A 27,659-nucleotide genomic window follows, 5' to 3' on the forward strand; every position below is an offset into this window, starting at 1 on the left:
TTCTGCCCACAGACTGAAGCACATGCCTGCAAGGAATGCAAACAACTCAGATTTGTGGGCAGTTTTGATCTATTGCAAATGCCACTCCTGATTCACTTTGATGACTTGATCTGTAAATTTCACAAAAGCATAAAATATTAAAGAGGCAAGTTGCTGCAGAAAGGTTGTTACTACAGCTCTTGTTTCTGGCAAAGCTTTTCTACACATATTTGCTTTTGTTGTCCTCATTTCTAGGTATCGGCCGCTTCCCATGACATATTAATAGGTTGGCAAATAATAGTTAAGTATATTAAGCCTCTTTTCCCTCACAGACAGGAAAAAGAACTATTACAGGAGGATTAGATGACAAATACAAATTCAGAAGTTGTCAAACTCACATAGAAACTCTGGAATGATCTGAAGAGGCTCCGTGTGATGTGCTATGTTTGGGGACTGCCTTGATTAAAGGGACATAAAAGCTCAATTTATTTTTTTCTGTTTCATCTCAAAGAGAATGTTTCCTATGTATTATATTTTTTTATGTTTGCTTTTTGTTTGTTTTTTTCTTGTGCTGAATAAATATTTTTTCTATGTGGGAATTATCCCTGTTAATTTCTTGTTGCATTTGAACATGTTTACTAGTTGCTCACCTTTTCTAAATATCAAAGAAGAAACAAAGCCTTTGCAATATTTTTCATTAGCTATTTTGATGCTTTTCCTGTTATTTAACTCGGAAAACTGTGTTTTGTTCCCACTGACCCAAAGAGGCTAAAGAGCATCCTGCTTCAGCACCCTGAGCTGTGCAACATTCTACACAGTGATTACTTGACTAGTGCAAGAGCTTGTTTATATCTGCCCCTAACTGGTCCCAGAATAGAAAATAAAAACATACCAAAAAGTATTTTTCACTTTTGCCCCTGATCTGAAAATCATTGTTGCAAATTTAGCAAAATGAAAGCTTAAATGTTTTAAAAAGTAAAACAAAATGTGTATGCCAACCTTTTGTAATGCAGTACTTGAGTATGTTTACACTGTATGCTGTTGGCCAAGAAATGCCATGCCCATGTATCTCCGGCCCCTCTAGTACTTGATAGCCCAAGAAAGCTGTGGTTTCCAAAGGAAATGCATACAGAAAGAGAATTCAGAGAAATACCTGGTATTTCGTGGCTTGACTGACCTTGTAAGGTAGGGTCAGACTAATGCTGCATTTTTTTAAAAATAAAATAAAATAAAAATGGCTAGCATGAATGGACACAATATTAATTTTTTAATGATCATTAAAGGGACATGAAACCCAACATTTTTATTTCATGATTCAGATAGAGAATACGAATATAAACAACTTTCCAATTAATTTCTGTTATCTAATGTGCTTCATACTCTTGATATCCTTGGTTGAAAAGCATATCTTGATAGGTTCAGTCTCTACTGATTGGTGGCTGCACATAGATGCCTCGTGTGATTGGCTTACACATGTATTGCTTTAATAAAGGATATCTAAGGAATGAAGCAAATTAGATAATAGAAGTAAATTAGAATGTTGTTTAAAATGGTATTCTCTTTCTGAATCATGAAAGAAACATTTTGGGTTTCATGTATCTTTAAAGGTTTAGTCTGTTTAGGATAGTATTCTGATCTGTAAATAATATAATTTCCACTGCCCTCCAAAGCTAGTCTTCTGTTGGCCAATCAACAGTACATATGGCAGCTCATGCAGTGCATGGGTAGGTTAGCTCCGGATTCATGCACAGTATTGTGTGCGCATATCCCAATGTTCTGCTGTGGAGCTGTAAACTGAGCTCTCTCATCTTGTGCCTGAGCTAGTTAGAATAGTTAGAGAAGTCCCAGCTACTGCTATAATTTATTACAAGGGAGAAAAAATATTTCTTGTCAGGTAAATTACTTCATATATAATGAAAATATGACATAATCCTCAATTAAAAGGTTTGTATTTTCTTTTTTTTGGCCTAATTATTCTGTGTGTAGTAGTAATGCAGAGCTTAATATTCATGTGCAACACAGTCACTTCTAACGCTTCATGCAGCTGGCAAAATCAAAAGCAGGGTGGCCCTCAGGGGAGGGGCTCTATTCCTGGCAAGGGCATACTGTCTATACTGTGCATGCACTCAGGCTTCTGAACCAAAGCAAGACGTTCTTTATTGTGTATCAGCTTCAAGGAAAAGTTGAGGGCTTTCTGCTTAGGAAAAAGGGATTCTTATTGCACAAATAGAGTAAAAATAGAATATATTCTTATATTAAAAATGCACCACTGTTTGTATCTTGTCCCTAAATGCTTAAATATAAAGCTTGGTCTCTATTTTAAATGGGATCATGGTCATTTAGAAAGGAAACAAGCAGGTACAGACTAGATAAAAACTTAGCACACAGACACAACTAGAATATGTTTAGCATTAAAGAATATGTATTAATGATTTGGTTATTACACTAACATAAGTCCATCAGGTCTAATCTTCACTAGCATCCAGTGATCACTGGTAGCAATTGTCTCAGAAATAACAAAACAAAAAAAAAAAAGTGTACCATTTGTAGCCAAAAATATATAAAATTATCTGTCTGCAGTGACTACCTCGGAAGGTAGAAAATCTCACAGCTTATGTGTTTTATAATGGAAATATTTTTTCTGTCCTGAAGGTGAAATAGGTTCTTTATGTCCCAGGGGAAAAAAACAACCCTCTTTAAAAAGAAACTACTAAATAGATAGGAGGAATCTGCACCATCTGTGTTTCTCAGTACACAACCTTTCAGCACTAACAAGAGACTCATTTGATCTAAAATACATGTGTTTTTACCAATGCGTAGCCTGTGCGCTTCTTTCTGAATCTCCTAAGACTTTACAAATCCTGTTTGCAATTTGATTGTTTACACATATGACTGTGTTCAGAATAGAAGCAGAGAAGAACATGATTTTTTTTGTTATTTCTATGCAGATTTTGGAAGCAAAACACATTTATAAAAACAACATTGTATTTAATGACAAACCTTTTCAGAGTTTGATTAAACTGTAACCTTTTCAGCACCATTAGTATAAATTCTAAACACTTAAAAAGGTACATGAAATCCATTTTTTTCTTTTGGATTCAGACTGAGCATAAAATTCTAAAAAAGTTTTTTTTTTTTTTTTATTTACTTCTATTATCAAATGTACTTCGTACTCATGGTATTCTTTGTTAAAGAGATATCTAGATAGGTAGAGTGCACAGTTTAACAGGAAACACTGCTGCAACCTACTGCTCTTTAAATTGCATAACAGTTTGCGGTCATATATTGCTCAAAACACATGCACCTTCCTACAACTCCCTGTTTGCTTTTCAACACAGGATACCATGAGACTGACATTAATTTGATAACAGAAGTAAATTGGAAACTTTTTTTAAATTTTTTTACACTACCTAAACCATGAAAGACGTTTTGGGGTTTTATGTCCCTATAAAACAGTAAGGTTTTATTTATGCAATTTATATTTCATATAGCAGGCAGATGTTTTGTGCAGACTAGGAGCCCGATTGTCGCAAAGGAAGATTTGACCTTTACAGCTGTGTATCTCACATTTGTGTGTGTGAAGGAGCAACAACTACATCACAGTATAGTGCTAAATAAAAGCAGCTTTTTAAAAGCATATTGAAAGTACGCTGTAAAATTAGTCACTGAATTACTCATAAAAACTTCTATTAATAGTATGCGTCAAAATTTATTTATTTATTTTTAAAAAAAAACCTTGCAGCAACATTTTAATTTATAACACAAAGTGAAGGTGGCGCAAAAAAAAGGGATTTTGCTGGTTTGGATAAATAAGTGAAATTAAATTAATACCTCTACCTTAAAGTGAAGATCAATTTTGATGAATTAGTGCCTGGTTTTTAATAATCCTATTAACAACAAGGGCACTTTAATTCTTCAAAATTGACATTTCACGCGTTTTCTTCAAAAATGTACCTTTTAATCCTGGCAGCTGCTCCAGCACTTCCTCCAACCGTCGCAAACCGTCTTTGTGGGTCCAAAATGACGAATCCGGCTTCCTCCAATCACGGCGTTGCATCAGGCTAAGATTCCCTCGGGGGGGGGGGGGGGGAGCCGTGATTGGAGGAAGCCGGATTCGTCATTTCCGATGTCTGCAGAGGCTTCTAACGGCCGGGGGAATCGATTGAGCAGCTGCCAGGATAAAAAGGTAAGTTTTTGAAGAAAACGCGTGAAATGTCAATTTTGATGAATTAAAGTGCCCTTGTTTTTAATAGGATTATTAAAAACCGGGCACTAATTCAGCAAAATTGACCTTCACTTTAAACCAGTTAGATATGTGAACAATTAATAGCTATAAAAATATACTCGTGTAATCCATTACATGAAAAAAGGTGTATATATGATTTTATACTAAATTCATTCTATACTAAATTTCTAAATAAAAAAAAATTATACAGTGTAAGTGTTAAACTAATAGAAAACATTTTAATTTATGTTAAAGGGACATGAATCCAAAAATTTAATTTCATGGTTCAAATAGAACATTTTAAACAACGTTCCAATTTAAAATTTGCCTTGGTATCTTGGTATCCTTTGTTGAAAAAAAATACCTAGGTAGGCTTAATAGCAGCATTGCTCAAAGCTAGCTTCTGATTGGTGGCTGCACTGTTGCCATTGACTCACCCGGTGTGCTCAGCTAGCTCCCAGTAGTGCATTGCTGCTTCATCAAATGGTACCAAAAGAATAAGGACAATGATAACAGAAGTAAATTGGAAAGTTGTTTAAAATTGTATTATCTATCACAGAAACAAAGATTGTGTTTCATGCCCCTTTCAGCAGTAATATACTTTTTTTTTTACTTTCATATAGAGTAAAATGTGTAATTAAGATAAAACATCATTTCTGAAAACAACGTGAAATCATAATAAAGAGGCCATAATTTAAAGGCTTCCTTATATTGCTACTGTACAGTCAGTCTTGCAGCCTTGGTAAGTGGGCTAACCAGGGGCTTTCCTTGGGCTCATATGAAGTTTTCTTGCAGATGTGATTGTATAAAATAAACATGGTATGCCGCAGGTCTAGATGAATATAAACAAAAAAAGTGTGGATAATAGTGCGCTGGTGTTAGATATAAGGTCAAACTCCTTACTATAAAAATTAGATCCTTCAATCTAAAATATGAACTAGAAAAAAAGAGAGGGGTAGTAAAGGTGCTATCAGCTAAAGATACCTATGTGTGGAAAAATATGGAATACAAACTAAAATGTAAGCTTGTGAACTACTGAGTGATAAATTAAAAGATTCGTACACACATTTGTGAACCCTAGTTGAAAACACTAAACGGTGAATCTTACTGACAAAAAACAATGTATATGCTAGGTTAAATTGTGTCAACTAAAACAGCTGTATAACCGTAGATAGGTACTTCAAATAAAATTCTATATAGACTACTAAGAGGTTAAAATGTATGCATTTAATAAAGTGATAAAAAAATAGATACAAATAAATTCTATTGTGAACATTGACGTGGGTGTATATACAGTGGATATAAAAAGTCTACACACCCCTGTTAAAATGTCAGGTTTCTGTGATGTAAAAAATGAGACAAAGATAAATCATTTCAGAACTTTTTCCACCTTTAATGTGACCTATAAACTGTACAACTCAATTGAAAAACAAACTGAAATATTTTAGGTAAAGGGAAATAAAAATCTAAAATAATATGGTTGCATAAGTGTGAACACCCTTAAACTAATACTTTATTGAAGCACCTTTTGATTTTATTACAGCACTCAGTCTTTTTTGGGCATGAGTTTTTCAGCATGGCACATCTTGACTTGGCAAGATTTGCCCACTCTTCTTTGCAAAAACACTCTAAATCTGTCAGAATGAGAGGGCATCTCCTATGCACAGCCCTCTTCAGATCACCCCACAGATTTTGTATTGGATTCAGGTCTGGGCTCTGGCTGGGCCATCCCAAAACTTTAATCTTCTTCTGGTGAAGCCATTCCTTTGTTGATTTGGATGTATGCTTTGGGTCGTTGTCATGCTGAAAGATGACGTTCCTCTTCATGTTCAGCTTTCTAGCAGAAGCCTGAAGGTTTTGTGCCAATATTGTCTGGTATTTGGAACTGTTCATAATTCCCTCTACCTTGACTAAGGCCCCAGTTCCAGCTGAAGAAAAACAGCCCCAAAGCATGATGTTGACACAACCATGCTTCACTGTAGGTATGGTGTTCTTTTGGTGAAATGCAGTGTTGTTTTTGCGCCAAACATATCTTTTGGAATTATGGCCAAAAAGTTCAACTTTGGTTTCATCAGACCAGAACACCTTTTGCAACATGCTTTTGGGAAACTTCAGATGTGTTTTTGCAAAATTTAGCCGGGCTTGGATGGTTTTTTTTGTAAGAAAAGGCTTCCATCTTGCCACTCTACCCCATAGCCCAGACATATGAAGAATACAGGCGATTCTTGTCACATGTATCACACAGCCAGTACTTGCCAGATATTCCTGCAGCTCCTTTAATGTTGATGAAGGCCTCTTGGTAGCCTCCCAGACCAGTTTTCTTCTCGTCTTTTCAGCAATTTTGGAGGGACATCCAGTTCTTGGTAATGTCACTATTGCACCATATTTTCTTCACTTGAGGATGACTGTCTTCACTGTGTTCCATGGTATATCTAATGCCTTGGAAATTCTTTTGTACCCTTCTCCTGATTGATACCTTTTAACAATGAGAGCCCTCTGATGCTTTAGAAGCTCTCTGCGGACCTAGGGGGGTAGTTATCAACGTGTCTACTTTACCTGCCTTCGCCGGTTCAATACGCCCGCCTAAGCTCGACTACCATCGCCGCCGCGGACCTGAAAAAATTTGCCTAAGTTATCAATAAATCTGTCAAAAAGCCGCGCACCAAGTACGGGGCGATGAGCAGCGGACTGTGAGAGTTATCACTCATCCGATCTCGCTGCTCTTCGGCTTTTTGACAGCTTTATTGCTAGCCTGTCACTAAGCACCCACACTAACTACACTGTTCTACCCCCTATACCGGCGCCCCCGGAGCCCCCCGCAACTCAATAAAGTTACTAACCCCTAAACCGCCGCTCCTAGACCCCGCCGCAACTCTTATAAATGTATTAACCCCTAAACCGCTGCTCCCGGACATCGCCGCAACCTACATTATACCTAGTAACCCCTATCCTGCCCCCCCTATACCGCCGCCCTCTATAATAAAGTTACTAACCCCTATCCTGCTGATCCCGCACCTCGCCGCAACTAAATAAATAGTTTAACCCCTAAACCGCCGCTCCCGGACCCTGCCGCAACCTATATTAAATTTATTAACCCCTAATCTGCCCCCCCTACACCGTCGCCACCTATAATAAATGTATTAACCCCTATCCTGCCCCCCCTCATCCTGCCCCCCCTACACCGCCGCCACTGTAATAAATGTATTAACCCCTAAACCTAAGTCTAACACTAACCCTAGCACCCCCCTAACTTAAATATTAATTAAATAAATCTAAATAATATTTCTATTATTAACTAAATTAATCCTATTTAAAACTAAATACTTACCTTTAAAATAAACCCTAATATAGCTACAATATAAATAATAATTATATTGTAGCTATCTTAGGATTTATTTTTATTTTATAGGTAACTTTCAATTTATTTTAACTAGGTACAATAGCTATCAAATAGTTATTAACTATTTAATAGCTACCTAGCTAAAATAAAGAGAAATTTACCTGTAAAATAAAAACTAACCTAAGTTACAATTACACCTAACACTACACTATACTTAAATAAATTATTCCTATTTAAAACTAAATACTTACCTGTAAAATAAACCCTAAAATAGCTACAATGTAATTAATAATTACATTGTAGCTATTTTAGGATTTATATTTATTTTACAGGTAACTTTGTATTTATTTTAGCTAGTTAGAATAGTTATTAAATAGTTATTAACTATTTAATAATAACTACCTAGCTAAAAGAAATACAAAATTACCTGTAAAATAAATCCTAACCTAAGCTACAATTAAACCTAACACTACACTATCATTAAAGGGACATTAAACCCAAGTTTTTTTCTTTCATGATTCAGATAGAGCATGAGATTTCAAGCACCTTTCTAATTCACTCCTATTATCAATTTTTCTTTGTTCTCATGCTATCTTGAAAAAGCAGTACTGTAAGCTTTAAAGCCGGACCAATTTTTGTTCAGAACCTGGGTAGCACTTGCTGATTTGTGGCTAAATGTAGCAAACCAATCAGCAGCTCTACCAAGGTGCTGAACTAAAAATGGGCCGGTTCCTAACCTTTCATTACTGCTTTTTCAAATCAAGATAGCAAGAGAACAAAGAAAAATTGATAATAGGAGTAAGTTAGAAAGTTGCTTAAAATTGCATGCTCTATCTGAATCATGAAAGAAAAAAATTGGGGTTAGTATCCCTTTAAATAAATTAAATACAAATAACTACAATTAAATACAATTACATAAACTAACTAAAGTACAAAAAATAAAAAAAAGCTAAGTTACAAAAAATAAAAAAATAGGTTACAAACATTTAAAAAATATTACAACAATTTTAAGCTAATTACACCTAATCTAAGCCCCCTAATAAAATAACAAAGCCCCCCCCCAAAAAAAATTCCCTACCCCATTCTACATTAAAAAAGTTCAAAGCTCTTTTACCTTACCAGCCCTTAAAAGGGCCTTTTGTGGGGCATGCCCCAAAGAAAACTGCTCTTTTGCCTGTAAAAGAAAAATACAACCAACCCCCCCCCCAACATTAAAACCACCACCCACATACCCCTAATCTAACCCAAACCCCCCTTAAAATAACCTAACACTAATCCCCTGAAGATCATCCTACCTTGAGTCGTCTTCACTCAGCCGAGCCACCGATGGAAGTGAAGAGGAGATCCGGAGCGGCAGAAGTAATCCTCCAAGGGGCACTGAAGAAGTCTTCCATCCGATGAAGTGATCCTCCAGGCGGCGCTGAAGAAGTCTTCCATCCGGGCGATGTCATCTTCCAAGCGGCGCTGAAGAAGTCTTCTATCCAGGCGATGTCATCTTCCAAGCAGGGTCTTCAATCTTCTTTCTTCAGGATCAATCTTCATCCCGACGACGCGGAACATCCTTCTTTCCCGACGTACTACCGACGAATGAAGGCTCCTTTAAGGGACGTCATCCAAGATGGCGTCCCTTCAATTCCGATTGGCTGATAGGATTCTATCAGCCAATCGGAATTAAGGTAGGAAAAATCTGATTGGCTGATTGAATCAGCCAATCAGATTGAGCTTGCATTCTATTGGCTGATCGGAACAGCCAATAGAATGCGAGCTCAATCTGATTGGCTGATTGGATCAGCCAATCGGATTGAACTTCAATCTGATTGGCTGATTTAATCTGCCAATCAGATTTTTCATACCTTAATTCCGATTGGCTGATAGAATCCTATCAGCCAATCGGAATTGAAGGGACGCAATCTTGGATGACGTCCCTTAAAGGAGCCTTCATTCGTCGGTAGTACGTCGGGAAAGAAGGATGTTCCGCGTCGGCGGGAGGAAGATGGATCCTGAAGAAAGAAGATTGAAGACCCTGCTTGGAAGATGACATCGCCCGGATAGAAGACTTCTTCAGCGCCGCTTGGAAGACTTCTTCAGCGCCGCCTGGAGGATCACTTCATCGGATGGAAGACTTCTTCAGCGCCCCTTGGAGGATCACTTCTGCCGCTCCGGATCTCCTCTTCAGTTCCATCGGTGGCTCGGCTGAGTGAAAACAACTCAAGGTAGGATGATCTTCAGGGGATTAGTGTTAGGTTATTTTAAGGGGGGTTTGGGTTAGATTAGGGGTATGTGGGTGGTGGGTTTTAATGTTGGGGGGGGGGGTTATATTTTTCTTTTACAGGCAAAAGAGCTGAATTCTTTGGGGCATGCCCCACAAAAGGCCCTTTTAATGGCTGGTAAGGTAAAAGAGCTTTGAACTTTTTTAATGTAGAATAGGGTAGGGAATTTTTTTATTTTGGGGGGCTTTGTTATTTTATTAGGGGGCTTAGATTAGGTGTAATTAGCTTAAAATTGTTGTAATGTTTTTTAAATGTTTGTAACTTATTTTTTTTATTTTTTGTACTTTAGTTAGTTTATGTAATTTTATTTATTTGTAGTTAATTTATTTAATTAATTAATGTAATGATAGTGTAGTGTTAGGTTTAATTGTAACTTAGGTTAGGATTTATTTTACAGGTAATTTTGTATTTCTTTTAGCTAGGTAGTTATTAAATAGTTAATAACTATTTAATAACTATTCTAACTAGCTAAAATAAATACAAAGTTACCTGTAAAATAAATATAAATCCTAAAATAGCTACAATGTAATTATTAATTACATTGTAGCTATCGTAGGGTTTATTTTACAGGTAAGTATTTAGTTTTAAATAGGAATAATTTATTAAAGTATAGTGTAGTGTTAGGTGTAATTGTAACTTAGCTTAGTTTTTATTTTACAGGTAAATTTCTCTTTATTTTAGCTAGGTAGCTATTAAATAGTTAATAGCTATTGTACCTAGTTAAAATAAATTGAAAGTTACCTGTTAAATAAAAATAAATCCTAAGATAGCTACAATATAATTATTATTTATATTGTAGCTATATTAGGGTTTATTTTAAAGGTAAGTATTTCGTTTTAAATAGGATTAATTTAGGCAATAATAGAAATATTATTTAGATTTATTTAATTAATATTTAAGTTAGGGGGGTGTTAGGGTTAGTGTTAGACTTAGGTTTAGGAGTTAATAAATTTATTACAGTGGCGCCGGTGTATGGGGGGCAGGATAGGGGTTAATAAATGTATTATAGGTGGCGACGGTGTAGGGGGGGCAGGATAGGGGTTACTAGGTATAATGTAGGTTGCAGCGGTGTCCGGAAGCGGCGGTTTAGGGGTTAATACATTTATTATAGTTGCGACGGGGTCAGGGAGCGGAGGTTTAGGGGTTAATATGTATAGAGTAGCTTGCGGTGGGCTCCGGGAGCGGCGGTTTAGGGGGCAATAACTTTATTTAGTTGCGGCGGTGTAGGGGGGGACAGCTTAGGGGTGTTTAGACTCGGGGTACATGTTAGGGTGTTAGGTGTAGACAGCTCCCATAGGAATCAATGGAATGTCTGGCAGCAGCGAACTTGTACTTTCACTATGGTCAGACTCCCATTGATTCCTATGGGATCCGCCGCCTCCAGGACGGCGGATTGAAAACCAGGTACGCTGGTCCGGAAAAGTGCCGAGCGTACCTGCTAGTTTTTTGATAACTAGCAAAAGTAGTCAGATTGTGCCGCACTTGTGTGCGGAACATCTGGAGTGACGTAAGAATCGATCTGTGTCGGACTGAGTCCGGCGGATCGAATCTTACGTCACTAAATTCTACTTTTGCCGGTCTCTAGCCTTTGATAACTAAGGCGAATCAGCCTCGCCACAAATACGCTGTGGAATTCCAGCGTATTTGAGGTTGACGGCTTGATAACTACCCCCCCATGGCTTTAGCTGTAGGATGCAACTAACAAAATGTCAGGAAAGACCTACTAGAACAGCTGAACTTTATTTGGGGTTAATCAGAGGCACTTTAAATGATGACAGGTGTGTACTGACACCTATTTAACATGATTTTGAATGTGATTGCTTAATTCTGAACACAGCTACATCCCCAGTTATAAAAGGGTGTTCACACTTATGCAACCATATTATTTTATTTTTTTTATTTTTATTTCCCTTTTCCTAAAAGATTTCAGTTTGTTTTTCAATTGAGTTGTACAGTTTATAGTTCACATTAAAGGTGGAAAAAGTTCTGAAATGATTTATCTTTGTCTCATTTTTTTACATCACAGAAACCTGACATTTTAACAGGGGTGTGTAGACTTTTTATATCCACTGTATTATACTTCCTTAATATGAGCACTGATATGACCTAGACAAGTATGTCAGTAATGTTGGGGTAAAAATATCAGTTCTGATATTCTCAGTGCATCAGCTTAAATACTGCAGCTGCTCAGAGCAGTATATTATAAAACTGTGGATTGATTACTGAGTGAAAAAGTGTATGTAATGCTAAATCAAAGATAGATCAAAGTGCAATAGCACCACCTACAGGACCAAAAGCAGTAAGAAACCAGTTCTGTGGGATAAACACATATTTACCAAAGTTCAGTCTCTCCCTGTTGTTTGCCACTGCATGAATTAGGCCAATTGTTCCACACGCATTTCTTATAGTTTGCTTCATGAAGTAAACCGAGGAATTCAAATCTTGTCCGTGGGTTTTAATTTTCTCTTCCTCCTCAGCCCTGAATAATTCATACTGAATGAGAGAGAGAAAAAAATATAGTCACTAGCTTCTTTTCTATCATTGAAATACAGTTTAGTGCTGTTACAGACACTAATAAGGTTTTTGGGGAGGGTGAAGTTATTAACTTCTGTGACGCATAAAACATTGAGTTTGATTACATATTACAATAATACAATATATTTTATTTATAAATGTTTATTAAGGGTTGCTTGTAGGATGTATTGTGAAGTGTAAAATATAATATATTCAACATGATGTTACCAAAATATATATAAATATCTACTACGTACTGCTCTATCATCTATCTAGTAGATAGATTATAGAGGATGAATGATATATAGAGTTACTTACTAGATAGATAATAAATGTAATATTATATTTATTATATGTATTTAATATATAATTTAGTTGAGTCAAGTGTAGATTCCTAGATGATAGATCATCAATAATCAGTAGTAGTACACAGTGGTGCAGTGCACAACAAGTTTTTTTTATATTTTTCCTCTAATTATAAGTGTTAATTTGTATGCTCCAAGAGTGTATTGGACATTGAGAAACATGTACAGTAAGATTCTGTAGTGTTAAATAAATGTTTCTACTATGTAACCACAGCACAGGTAGCTAATTTTATTTGAATTATTTTGTGGTTTGTATTTTTATGCTCTAATAGTGTATTGGAGATTGAGAAACATGTAAATAAGATTCTGTAGTGTTAAATAAATGTTTTATTGAAAAATTAAGGTGTTATAGTAATTTTTAATAAAAAAAATGTTTTCCCTATATCGCCCAGCCCTATGGAGAATATTGTATCACTTTACTGCACTCCAACCTTTCTATAGACCAGTGCTTTCCAAACTGTGTGCAGTGATACATTAGTGTGTGTCGGCGGCAGTGTGTAGGTGGTGTGTCTCAGCTTCAGCACAAACTTTTAAAATTTTATTTTGATTTCCAATTTTCTGCCTGCCTGCTACGCATATCACATGGTTGACACACGATTGATACCTAGTGGGTCACACCTATTGGCGCAGCTCAGCCAGAACTGAAACTATTCCCATTGGCGGCACATTGGCTCCTGACTGCTTGTGTAGTCTCCTCAGCGGTCCACCTTTCCAAGGTTTAAGCGCAGCAGGTCTAAGATTGTGAGTGGCATTTTTACTCTATGTATGTTAATAATTATGTGGGAGCACTGGGAGCTGTTTGATTCCTAAAAAGGTTTGAACATTTTAAGAAAGCTTCTTGGAGTCGGACGGAACAATCTTAAAGAATTCTGTTAATTCCATTTCCATTCCATTGTCTTATGATTATCCTTTACTAGAGAACAGTACACAATGTTTAAATCTATTGGTATGGTATTACTGGATAATCATATAGACTTTATTAAGTAACTGTTGCCCTTCAATGTTCTTCCTATTATAAATTCTTTGTATTCTAGTGAAGGAATTATAGGGACAGTCAACCCAAAAATTACTGTTACTTATTTAGATTGTTAATTAACTAATCTTTACATCAAACTCTAGCCCAATTTTCATCTAAATAAACTTTGGCAGAAAATACACTTACTAGATCTCATCTGGCCATTTTGAAATGGCCACCTGACTCCTCCTCCTCTGACGACTCCCAAAAGCTTGAACTGCAGCACTAGTACAGGATCCTCTCGTCCCTGCGCGCTCCTTTCATGCAGTTCATTGAGACACTCATATGGCACCCACCCTTACACTATCTCCCCTCACTTTCATTCAGCAGAACGTTCTGTCTGCACGAACACACACACACGCTTAGCAGCAACAAGATACACTAGAGATATCAATCTCTAAGATGTCACAGTAGTATTCCCACAATAAAAACATATTAACGTAAAAACCCAATTCTACAACGAAAGATGGTAACAATATTAGACCCCGGGCTCAATTATGAAGTAACCTCTCCGCAGAGGAAGAAGTGTTAAGACACAAAGGAACAACAACTATTTCCTGATTGATGTTATGGTTAGACACAACTTTGGGAAGAAACCCCAAGCCAGCGCGAAGAACAGCCTTATCAGCGTGAAAAAACAGATAATGAGGCTCACATTGCAAGGCCGCCAACTCAAAAACTCTGCATGCTGATGCAATAGCCAAAAGGAAGAGGACCTTTCAAGAAAGAATCTTAATGTCAATAGAGTGCATAGGTTCAAACGGAACCCTCTGCAACACCTTAAAAACCAAGTTCAAGCTCCGGGGTGGAGCAGAATGTCTAAAAACAGGCCTAATTCTGGACAGAGCCTGAACAAAAGACTGTATATCAGGAAGCTCCGCGAGCCTCTTGTGCAACACAACAGATAATGCCGAAATCTGTCCCTTCAAGGAACTGGCGGCAAGCCCCTTCTCCAATCCATCCTGGAGAAAGGATAGAATTCTGGATACCTTCACCTTGTGCCAAGGATATCCATGTCTCTCACACCAGGACAAGTAAGTCCTCCACACCTTATGATAGATGCAACGAGTGACCGGCTTCCTGGCCTGAACAAGAGTATCAATCACTCTCTCAGAGAATCCTCCCTTGGTTAAGACTAAGTATTCAATCTATACGCAGTCAGCTTCAGAGAATCTAGATTTTGATGTTGGAAGGGCCCCTGTACCAGCAGATCCCTGCGACAGGGTAACCTCACTGGCGGAGATGATGACATCCCCACCAGACCTGCAAACCACGTCCTCCGCGGCCAAGCTGGAGCAATCAGAATAGCCGAAGCTTGCTCCTGCTGGATGCGGGCCACTACAAGAGGTAGAAGTGGCAACGGTGGAAAAATGTAAACTAGGTTAAACCCCCAAGGCATCGACCAGCTGTGCCTGGGGATCCCTGGTCCACGATCTGTATTTGGGTAGCTTGCAATTGAGTCTGGACGCCATGAGATCCATCTCCGGCGTCCCCCATCTTTGACAGATCTCCGCAAACACCTTGGGGTGGAGAGACCATTCCCCCGGATGGAAGGATTGACTGCTAAGAAAATTTGCTTCCCAGTTGTCCACACCCGGAATGTGGATTGCTGATAGCGGGCAGTTGTTGGACTCTGCCCATACCAATATCTGAGAAACCTCCACCATTGCTAGAGAGCTTCTCCCCCCCCCGATGGTTGATGTAGGCCACCGAGGTAATGTTGTCTGTCTGGAATCTGATGAAGCTGAACGACCCTAGGAGAGGCCAAGCCTTCAGAGCATTGTGGATCGCTTGAAGTTCCAGAATATACTGATCGGGAGGAGAGACTCTTCAAGTCCACCTTCCTTGTGCCATCCTGGCACCGCAAATAGCTCCCCATCCTGCCAGACTCGCGTACATGGTCACAATCTCCCAGGACGGTCTCAGGAAGGACGTCCCTTGGGACAGTTGTTCCGGACGGATCCACCAAGAGAGGGATTCCCTCGTCCGATCGTCCAGGGAAATCTGTTGGGATAGATCTGAGTGATCGCCGTTCCACTGCCTTAACATACACTGTTGAAGAGATCTGAGGTGGAACCTGGCGAATGGAATGACATCACTGCTGGATATCATGAGCCCAATCACCTCCATACACTGAGCCACAGATGTTCAGGAGGAGACTTGAAGGGCAAGACAGGTGGACACAATTTTCCTGCGTCGCTGATCTGAGAGAAATATCTTCATGGATATAGAGTCCATTATCGTGCCCAGGAATTCTACCCTGCTGATGGGAACCAGGGAACTTTTTCCTGAGTTTATCGTCTATCCATAAGACTGGAGGAGACGAGCCCTCGAGTATTCCTCTGCGAGACTGAACGACGGCGCTTGGACTGGGATGTCGTCCAGATAGGGCGCCACAGCAATGTCTCTGGATCTGGTTAATGCAAGTAGTGCCCCTAGAACCTTCGTGAAGACTCTCGGGGTTGTCGCCAGACCAAGGGAAGGGCTACAAACTGGAAGTGTTGGTCCAGAAATGCAAATCTCAGGAACCTGAAATGATCCCTGTGGATTGGTACATGAAGGTAGGCATCCTTCAAGTCTATTGTTGTCATGAACTGTCCCTCTTGAAATAGGGGCAGAATAGATCTGATCATTTCCATTTTGAACAATGGAACAGCCAGAACATTTGTTTAAACATTTGAGGTCCAGAATTGGGAGAAACATCCCCTCCTTCTTTGGGACCACAAAAAAGTTTGAATAGTACCCTAGACCTCTCTCTGCTGGAGGTACTGGTATGATTACTCCGAGAGAAGAGAGATCCCTTACACATTCTAGAAAGGCGTCCTTTTCTGGTCTTGAAGACAAGTTTCACAGGAGGAATCTGCTCCTTGACAGATGAGTTCTGAAACCTATCCTGTAACCCTGGGTGACTACCTCCAGAACTCAAGAGTCCTGAACATCCTGCAACCATGCTTCTGAGAAGAGAGATAATCTGTCCCCTACTCGGTCCGTTGACCGGTTGGGGGCCACCCCTTCATGACGATTTTGTCACGGCGGGCTTCATGTTCTGCTTGGACAAAAAGAAGATCCCTTGGGTTTAACCTTCTTATCCTGTGGCAGGAAGGCTCCCTTGCCTCCCGTGGATATGATAGAGTCCAGTCCTGGACCAAAAAGGATCTTTCCCTGAAAGGGAAGGGACATAAGCCTAGATTTAGAGGTCATGTCCACAGACCATGACTTAAGCCACAAAATCCTACAGGCTAGGACAGAAAAACCTGATACTTTTGCATACAGGCGTATAATCTGAATATTGGTGTCGCAAATGAAAGAATTAGCAACCCTCAAGGCCTTAATTCTATCCGGTATCTCGTCAAGGGGAGTCTCCCTCTAGACCATCTCAGACAGGGATTCGCACCAATATGTTGCAGCTCAGGTTACCGCGGCTACCGCCACCGCCGGCTGAAAAACAAACCCTGTGTGCTGAAACATATTCTCTCTCAACATGTTTTCTAACTTTTTATCCATGGGCTCCTTAAATAAAGAACTATCCTCTAAAGGAAGTGCTGTACGCTTTGCAAGCGTGGAGATAGCACCATCCACTTTAGGGACAGTCCCCCATAGCTCAAGCTGAGAGTCCATAACGGGGAACAGTTTCTTAAAAGAAGAGGAAGGGGGAAAAAGGATGAGCCCAATTTCTCCCATTCATTCTTAATAAATGTTAGCCATCTTAACAGGATCCGGGAAGGTCTGAGGTACCACCCTGTCCTCATATACTTTATTAAGTTTAGGAATCAAAGCTTCCTCCGGTAGTTTCGGTTCAGGAACCTCCAAAGTAGCAAGCACTTGCTTCAATAGGAAACGTATGTACAAACCCCCCATTCAATAATGCCCATTCCAGGGATATTAACCCTTGATTCTATAACGATAAAAGGCGTCACACTGTGACCCCGTCTTCTTGCGTTATCATTATGTATATAAAAAATGAAACGATCTTACCAGAATCTACGCCGTGGAACAGGAACACGGCCTCTCAAGTGTGACAGTGTAGTAGCATCGCTCCTGACATGGACTTGAGTGAAAGAAGCAGGCAGCGAAGCTCGTCAACGCTTATTGCTTATGAAGCTGTTAATCTGAGTCGGGATGGTTTTGCAGAAAGACTCTCCCTGCATCTCAAGACTAACTTTCACCCATGCTCTCACTGAGAGGCTGACAGGACTACTTAAAACTCCAGTCCCATTTCGAAGAGTACTACCCTCCATAAGAGACTACTCCGAATCTTCCGACACTTCTCTGCCACCCTCCTGTGACGAAAGGCAAAGAATAAATGGGGGATGGGGGAAGTGGGGGAGGTATTTAAGCCTTTGGCTGGGGTGTCTTTGCCTCCTCCTGGTGGCCAGGTTCTTAATTCCCACAAGTAATGAATGACGCCATGGCCTCTCCTTCCCTTTAGATGGAAATTACGGTTTTCAAAACTGAAATGCTTTGAGGTACACAGAAATTTTGTCTGGATAATACTGATATTCTATGGTCTAAACCTGTTCAACATAACCCAACTCTACTGTTCAGTCCTGTCTCAGCTTTTCAAACAGCTCTCTCTGTTCAATTGCGCTCTCTGCTGTTCAAATCTGTTTCTGCTGCTCAATTCTCTCTTTGCTCACAAGCCCCCACGAAAAATACACACAGACTTCTTCTGCCTCCTTTAACACACATCCTCCAACACAGCATACAGGGATATGAAGTTCTCCAGAGCTGCTAACAGCTGCAGATATTGTATGCCATAGTGCTGTGATGGGCATAAAAATACTGGAATAGCAGCATAACCAATGAGAATAAAAAGTAAGTAAAAAGTAATGATAAAAAAAAAAAAAAAAAAAAACACATCTTCAAAACGTTCTGGGAACACAGTGCTTTAAAAAAAAAAAAATGGGACAATCCCATTAAAAAGGTACATGAAACCAAAATGTTTCAGATTGAGAATACTATAAAAAACAAACAAAAAAAAAAACTTCCAATTTACTTCTATTAGCAAATTTGGTTTGTTCTCTTGTTATTCTTTGTTGAATAGATATCTAGATAGGTAGCAATCACATTTCTGGAGCACTACATGACAGGAAATAGTGCTCACATTTGGGGCGCGATTACATAAACGGCGCAGGGTTCAGCGCAATCGCTGCAACCCGCGCCGCCCTTTATTTCACCTCGCATATTGGGGTAATACATAAACCCCGCCGGCAGCTTATAAAGTGCTGTAAGTCGGATAAACTAGCAATGTCCAGAAATCAGCGTAAATACAAATTTCTGGAGTCGCCAGTGACTTACGGAACTTTAGAAACTGCCAGCGCCTAAGAAAATTAAAGAAAATAACAAATCTCCCGTAAAAGTCTAACACGCCTCCCAAAAATAAGCCTGACACGTAAAAACCCTATATCCGCAATCTCCCCCCTCTCACTACTAATAATAAATGTATTAACCCCTAGACCAGTGCTTTCCAAACTGTGTGTCGGGACACACTAGTGTGTCGGCAGCAGTGTGTAGGTGTGTCCCTGCTTCAGCACAATTTTTTTAAAAATGTTTTAAATGTTTTTTTTGGTTTCCGACTTTCCACTTGCTACGCATATGACATGGTTGACAGACGATTGATACCTAGGGGGTCACAGATCATCTTAACCTATTGGCGCAGCTCAGTGGGAACTGAAACTATTCCCTTTGGCGGCACATTGGCTCCTGACTGCACATGTAGTCTCCTTAATTGGCTTGTGACTGCACATGTAGTTAGTGAGTGGGACAGTAGTGTGTTTGCAGTGTGGGCAGTAGTCAGTCGGACTCGCAGAGCTTTGAGGGCAGCAGCTTAAACACTGAGCTGAAGTCAGAAGTCAAAGTGTTGTTTTTTTTTGCAGATAGCTCCCAGTAGTGTAATGTTCCACAAAATATTCAGAAACTGTGTTCATCCCATCAACCTCATACATCCCATTAAAATAGTAAGTAGCTATTGGTGGTATTAAACTTTTTTTAATTCTTGCACATACATACTGTTACTTGTAAATACATTTTGTTATTATATAATTTATGTATGTGTCCGTATCTGTTAAAACAAGTTAGTTTAACCTCCTGTTTGCCAGTACAGCTGAATTACTGTGTCGTGAAATGATGTAGGTCTAAAAAGTGTGTCACCGACATGAAAAGTTTGGAAAGCTCTGCCCTAGACTGATAACCCCCACAACGCAATAAGCCTAATTAAACTATTAACCCCTATATCCGCCAACCCCAACATCGCAAACTATTAAAACTATTAACCCCTAATCCGCCATTAACCCACATCGCAATAAACGCATTAAAACTATTAACCCCTAATCCGCTATTAACCCACAACGCAATAAACCAATTAAAGTATTAACCCCTAAACCGCCAAAGCCCACAACGCAATAAACCTAACCCCTAACCCCCTCTCACCTAACACCCCCTAAATGAACCCAAATTACCTCATTTACAAAATACTAAAGTTACTATTAAATTTAAAAAAACTAACACTACTTTAAAAATACAAATAACCTAAGTATAAATTAAAGTGACAGTCTAATCAAAATTCTGGAGTAGACTGTCCCTTTAAGCTACAATTACAGAAAATAAAAAAAAAATTACCAAATTTTAAAAAATGATACCTAATCCCTAAGAAAATAACCTCCCCCCCAAAAAAAAAACACCCCAGCTCTTTTACAAGAAAATACACAAAGCCCCCCCCACCAAACCCCCCCAAATAAAATAACCTAACACTAAAAACCCTAAACTACCTATTGCCCTGAAAAGGGCATTTGTTGGGTATTGCCCTTAAATAGGCATTCAGCTCTTTTACTGCCCACCCGATCTAAATAAAATAAAAAAATAAAAACCTTAAAAACCCTAAGTCTAAGCCCCAGGTTCCTACTCACCGTTCCTGAAGTCCGGCGCAGAAGGTCGTGTTCCAGGCGGTGAAGTCTTCTTCACCTCTTCTTTCTTCTTCCTGGAACGTCCTTCGTGGAGCGGAGCTGAAGACCGCAGAGCTGAAGACAGGCGACCCTGGAATTGAAGACCGGCAACCGCAGAGCCATGGAGCGTGGAGGATCCTCTTTGTACGATCTTCGCCGCACACTGGATAGAGAATTCAAGGGAGGCGACTAAAAATGGCATCCCTTGAATTCCTATTGGCTGATTTGATTCTTCAAATTCAAATCAGCCAATAGGATGAAAGCTACTCAAATCCTATTCGCTGTTTAAATCAGCCAATAGCAATTATTCAAGTCTAATAAAAGGACTGAAAATATATGAACCAAACGAGCAACATAATCAAAACGTTAATGATGATGCCAATTAAACTGCCATGTCGCCATGACTCCGTCACAGGAAACTAAAGTCTGGATTTCTTTAAATTAAATCCCTGTACTGGGAGAAATCTATGTACACTACATTATGAAATTCAGCTAAACAATAAAAGTATGGATAAACTAATACACTTGTCAGAGTACAGGTTGGATTTGTCGTTTTCTTTTATTCCTGCTAGTCTCGTTATCTTTTTTACTTATATTAGCTACAAGGCACTGTTTCCTTGTATTCATTCACACAAAGTTATTTCAGTTCAAACTGTCTAAACACTGGCTACTAACGGGATTTAAAGAAAACAAACACATCCAAACAGTCAGGATTATACCACATAAGTGACGAGGAATAGTGACCGCAATGCTTCTCTTTCTTCTCAAAGCTTGACCAACAATAATAAAAGTGAAAGAAAGAAGAGCACAATCTAATGAGTTTGGCTTCTGCAATTTAATAAAGAAATTTAACAGCAAACGGATATTATTATTATATGGGTGATAGGGTGTTGGAGAAGAACTGCGTGTGGTTCTGGAAAAATGGTCATGGGGGACTTTCAGTTCCTGGTGAGCACTGGTGTCACAGGGGGTTCACGCACACCTAAAACTCCCCATTCACAGTTAAAATGCTCCAGAAAGGCCCAATAACCACACAACTTACATTTTCTACCATACCAACGTGATGCACAGTAAGACTACTTAAAAGTTCAAATCTACCATTAATGCCTTAGCTTTTTTGTTCCACATATTTAAATGTTATACTATTAAGATAATACCAATAAAGTAATTTACTTTTAATCAAAAACATGTTCCGCAAAAAGTCTGCAATTCTGAACTTTAACAATAATTAATTAATGGGAACATACCTTTTCTGTCACTGGGAAAAGAAGTAGAACTGCACACACCGGTCTAGGAACCATACTCAGAAGGTCAGGATCCAGGCCATAAACATCCACAAACTGCCAGCTGGAGCCAACACCTAACTGTATTAGAAACTAAGGGAAAAAAATATTAATAAAATATGAATATAATAAAAATAAAAAAAAAGAATATATGTTACTATTAATCATGAAAACATACACTGGAATATTCTTGTATTGATTACATTTATAATTGAAAAATAAAAAAAAAAAAATTCACAAAAGATGGGTTAAATTACTAGTAGATGATGCAGAAATAAACAAATTATGTTTCCATGATTAACATCCCTCCAACTTCAGCATACAAGGCAAATGACGCACAGATCAATTTTCAAGTCCCCAGCTTGGGAATCACCATCAAGCTAATATCTAAAACATAACTCAATAGATATTTAATATTTTTCTTGCAAGAATAGTGATGACTACAATAAATAAAATATAATCAAGCTTTGAAAGTTTAGTGTGAAGGTCAACTAACTTTTTAATATAGTACTAATTTTAGTTTTGTTAGGGTAATTCTATAATTTAAAGGGACAGTCTAGGCCAAAATAAACTTTCATGATTCAGATAGGGCATGTAATATTAAAGGGACACTCAATCAAAATTAAAGTTTCATTATTCAGATAGAGCATGCCATTTTAAACAACTTTCCAATTTACTTCCATTAACAAAATGTGCAGTCTTTTTATATTTAAGCTTTTTGAGTCACCAGCTCCTACTGAGCATGTGCAAGAATAAGTGAGTATGCATTTGTGAATGGCTGATGGCTGTCACATGGTACGTGTATGCACTTGTGAATGGCTGATGGCTATCACATGGTACAGGGGGAGTGGAAAAAGACATAACTTTTAAAATTGTCAGGAAAAAATCTACTACTCATTTGAAGTTCAGACCAAGTGCTATTGCATTGTCTTGCTATCTTGCATTTGTTAATTATGCAAATCTACTGTGTTGACTGTTCCTTTAAATAATTTTCCAATTGACTTTTATCACCAATTTTGCTTTGTTCTCTTGATATTCTTAGTTGAAAGCTTAACCTAGGAGGTTCATATGCTAATTTCTTAGACCTTGAAGGCCACCTCTTTTCAGAATGCACTTTAACAGTTTTTCACCACTAGAGGGTGTTAGTTCATGTATTTCATATAGATAACACTGTGCTCGTGAAGTTATCTGGGAGCAGGCACCGATTGGCTAAACTGCAAGTCTGTCAAAAGAACTGAAATAAAGGGGCAGTTTGCAGAGGTTTAGATACAAGAAAATCACAGAGGTTATAAGTATATTAATATAACTGTGTTGGTTATGCAAAATTGGGTAATAAAGGGATTATCTATCTTTTAAAACAATAAAAATTCTGGTGTAGACTGTCCCTTTAAATAATTTAATTATTTTGACTTTATATTTATTCATTTGTACAGTTTCCCTTTGTCAACAAGGGGTAAAGGTCACCACTTTTGTTTTGAAAACCTAATTGTTGTCCTCACACACTAGACAGAGTATGTGAAGCTATGGTATATACCAGGGTTCTTCAAACCACGTGTCGGGACCCATTACTGGGTCCCAACACCATGTTTACTCGGATACAAAGTCTGTTTTATGTGAGTGTGTGTGGTGTGTTTGTTGTATGAGAGTGCATGTGTGTTATTACCTTTTACAACACTTTCAAGTTTGAATACAATTAGGAACACACATTTTAGTCACTTGTACACTACTTCAGAAATTTTCACACCAAGCCTAAAAATAGGGACGCAAAGGTATGTAGTATCAATGCACAGCATTTTGGGAATAAAAGTTTGAAGAACCCTGGTATATACTATAGTATGAATACAAAACATTGATTGTTGCAGATGGCATCTAATAAGCAGTTAAAATTTGTACCCTCAGTGCTATACAGTAGACTCTCAAAATTAAGACTTAAAAGGACAGTCTAGTATAAATTAAACTTTCATTATTTAGACTTTTAATTTTTTTTTTTTAAACTTTTATTTAAATCCAGCATTATATTGAGAAAAAAAGAAATCAAATTACAAATTTTGCGCCACGCAGGGCCTGATGTTACATATTACAATTAATGTAGACAATACAAGAAAAATAAAAAAGTTGTCAGTATTTCACAGAATTATACCAAAACATAGATTCTAAAATAAATTATATTCTCTGCTGGAGTCTTTTCTTTCCTTTTTTATTCCATTCTCTCAACATTACAACAAATTAGACCTTTTACTATACAGTAATCTGAAAAATTTTAAGAAAAAATAACCGTACAGTAACAAAAAAAACAAACAAACAAGAAAAAATAAAAATTAAAAAACAAAACACATTCAAACAACAACAAAAAAGAAAAAAAAAAAAAAAAAAAAAAAAAAAAAAAAAAGGGGGGAGAAGGAAGGAATCTTGACCCACCAGTTTGAGGCTTGAGCAGAGCGGATTACCAAACCCCCAGCAAAACTAGCTCTGAATTTCTGAAAGGGTAAATCATATATTCTATCTCATTTGGTGACAGCGTTTTAATTAGTACTGACCATTTTTTAAAGAAACCTTCGATATCCGTTTCCTTTTCCATATTGGTATCTTTTTGCTCTAGTATACACTGTTTTTTTAGACAGTTTTTAAGCTCATTTATACTAGGGTTCCTACTTCCTTTCCATTTCTTAAAAATCAAGTACCTTGCCGCTAAGATAATCATATTCACTATTTTATTATACATCCGCAGATTTTTAGTCGCGTCCCATAGAAAAATTACATCAGACACTTTTAATTTTAAAGGGGAAATTTTTAATATTTGATTGATCCAGTATTCAATCTTAAGCCAAAAGCATTTGATTCTGGGACATTCCCAGATCATATGAATGAGATCTGCTGATAAAAATGAACATTTTGGACATTTACAGAAATTAATGTTCCCATATCTAGACCCCTTCTTCGGGGTATAGTAGGTCCTATATAATAACTTTATATGAGTCTCTCTCCATGTAGCGGATAAGGTAATTTGTAAGACTTTTGAAATGGAAGCATGAATTTTACTTACATTTATATCCTCTTGAGGTATTATTAAATTCCATGCGGTTGATAAGTTTCCTAAATTCTTTTCCCCTTTGTTAGAAATTAAGAATTGATAACATGGGGAAATTGACATAAATCCGTTCCTTGCTAACACAAGCCAGTTCTCCAACTTTCCCAGGGACCAATTCCAGCCCGATTCATTTACCATCTTGGAGATAAAATGCCTTATTTGTAAATATGCAAAGAATTCTTTATTACAAAGGTTAAATTCTCGTTTCAAGTTCTCAAAAGTTTTAATGCAAAGTCTATTCTTATCTATCATCTGAGAAATATTATACAAGCCTAAGGTGTGCCAGTTCTGAAAAGAAACCGATTGTAGTCCCGCTTGAAATTTAGGGTTTCCTTTAATTGGCATATAGTCAGAAATGCTGCTTTTGATGGATAATATCTTACAGATCTTCCACCATGCTTGTAAAGGATACATTATCGTTTTGAGTCTTTTGATTTCTTGGGGAATTAATTTGATATTACAATGTATTAAAGCTAAAGGAAGAAAGGGAGAGCTTACACTTTTTTCCAGTTCATTGTTTATTGTATAATCTTTATTTAAAATCCAGTCGACCACTATTCGAGCAAGAAAAGCCAGGTTATAAAATTGTATGTCTGGCAGTGCCAATCCCCCATACTTTCTAGGTAACGATAGTTTCAGTAGCTATATTCTGGGCTTTTTGTTCTGCCATATAAAGTTTCTTATCATGCTGTTAATTTTACCAACATCCTTCCGTTTAAGCATTACTGAGGTATTCTGCAAAATATATAATAATTTCGGGAGAAGTATCATTTTGAATGCAGCAATACGCCCTGAGATTGAAAGTGGAAGGTTCTGCCATACTTTCATACTATCCCTGATCTTGTTCATCACTGGTATTATATTAAGATCATAACATTGATCTATATCAGGTGATATTATTATCCCTCAGTATCTGAAAGATTCAGAGACTCTGAAGGGTATATCTAAAAGGGAACCAGAGGTCTTTCTGATCCAGAGTAACTCCGACTTGGACGCATTGATCCTGTAGCCCGAGAAGGATCCAAATTGTTCTATAATTGACATAATTATAGGTATATTGTTTTGTGTATTGGAAATGTATAGAAGAATATCATCAGCGTACAACGCAATTTTGAGCTCTGTTTTACCTATTTTTATACCTTCCATTTGATCCCTTATCATTATTGCCAGAGGTTCAATTGAAATATCGAAGAGAAGAGGAGAGAGGGGGCACCCCTGACGTGTCCCTCTTTCAAGTGGTATCTCGAGAGATAGAATATTATTAACAATTATCTTTGTATGTGACTTATTATATATGTTCTCAACAAATTTAAGAAAGTTTCCCTTAAGACCAAATTTAACTAGAGACGTGACCAGATGATCATGATGAATTGAATCAAACGCTTTCTCAGCATCAATAGAGACAATTGCTAAATCTGCGGGATCCCCCTCTCTCCCCAATCCCACCTTCTCTGCGAGCTTAAAATAGTCTATTGTAACTAAAACTTCTCTGACTTTTGCTGATGAGTTCCGTTTCTGCAGAAACCCTGCTTGATCTTTATGGATTATTTCAGGGAGTACCAACTGCAATCTTTTAGCTATAATAGAGGTCAGAATTTTGTAGTCAGCATTCAATAGTGCTATGGGCCTATAGGACTCTTTATTGTTAGGATCCTTCCCGGGCTTCAAGATCAAAGTTGTATAGGAGGCACAGAATTGAGGAGAGACTGCATTCCCTTCTGTATAGATGTGATTAAAAAGCTTACTCAGGGGTGGAGCTATCAATGGCGTGAGAATTTTGTAAAATTCGTTGGGCAGTGCGTCCGGCCCTGATGCTTTACTTAATGGGAGATCTTGGATAACCTTTAAGATATCTTCCTCAGATATTGGAGAGTTTACTATTGTCATCTTTTCACTATTAAGTGTCGGATGAGTGATTTTACTCCAGAATTCTTCAAATTTGACCTTGTCTGAGTTTTTCAAGGAGTAGATCTTTCTAAAATAGTCTGAGAAAATATTAGAGATATCTTCCGTATTTATATGGATTTTCTCTTTATGATGGAGTTTATCTATTTTTTTTTTTTATTTTTTTTTTTTTTTTTTTGAAACATGTAGTTTTTATTGAGTTTTCATAGCAAAAAAAAAAGGGGTAAAAGATACAACAATTGTACGAATCAAACGTACATCAAGCGTAAATACATCAGAACAAAGAAAATAGGCAATACATTAATGACGTTATTACCAAATTAAAAGGGGATAACGAAATTCCACTGGAGCATAAGGTAATGTCAAAAAAAAAAAAAAAAACAATAGAGAGAAAAAAAGGGGGGGGGGGGTGAAGGAGAGAGGGGTGTGCTAGGGGGCCTATAAGGGGAGGGAGAAGATCATGTGAGAGGCCAATACGGAATTACAGAAATATGGCCGGGGGTTTTGTCAGGATGATTGCGGGTGTACTGCAGTCTATGTGTCAAAACTAGGGAGCCAGTGAGTGTCAAACCTGCCCTTCCAATCAGACCAAGTCAGTTCGAAAAAATCAGACCTACCAGAGGCATAATAAATGCCCTTTTCCATGGAGTATATATAGGCCATAGTAGCTATAATATCTGACCAGGCCGGGGGAAGGGATCTTTTCCAAGCTCGCGCTATGTTAAGTTTAACTG

General features: G+C 38.0%; 1 protein-coding gene across 1 annotated transcript in view; it reads right to left on the reverse strand.

The window, feature by feature from the left end:
* The window catches only part of UCHL3 (ubiquitin C-terminal hydrolase L3), a 221,818-nt gene that overhangs the window by 163,172 nt on the left and 30,987 nt on the right, over nt 1-27,659 (reverse strand). The window contains exons 2-3 of the mRNA XM_053707924.1: nt 21,897-22,025; nt 12,151-12,307 (exon numbers count right to left, since the gene is read on the reverse strand). Of these exons, the coding sequence (XP_053563899.1) occupies nt 12,151-12,307; nt 21,897-22,025 (286 nt within the window). The remainder of the gene's footprint in view (nt 1-12,150; nt 12,308-21,896; nt 22,026-27,659) is intronic.

Source organism: Bombina bombina, chromosome 3 (assembly GCF_027579735.1).
Source record: "Bombina bombina isolate aBomBom1 chromosome 3, aBomBom1.pri, whole genome shotgun sequence".
NCBI classification, from domain to species: Eukaryota; Metazoa; Chordata; class Amphibia; order Anura; family Bombinatoridae; genus Bombina; species Bombina bombina.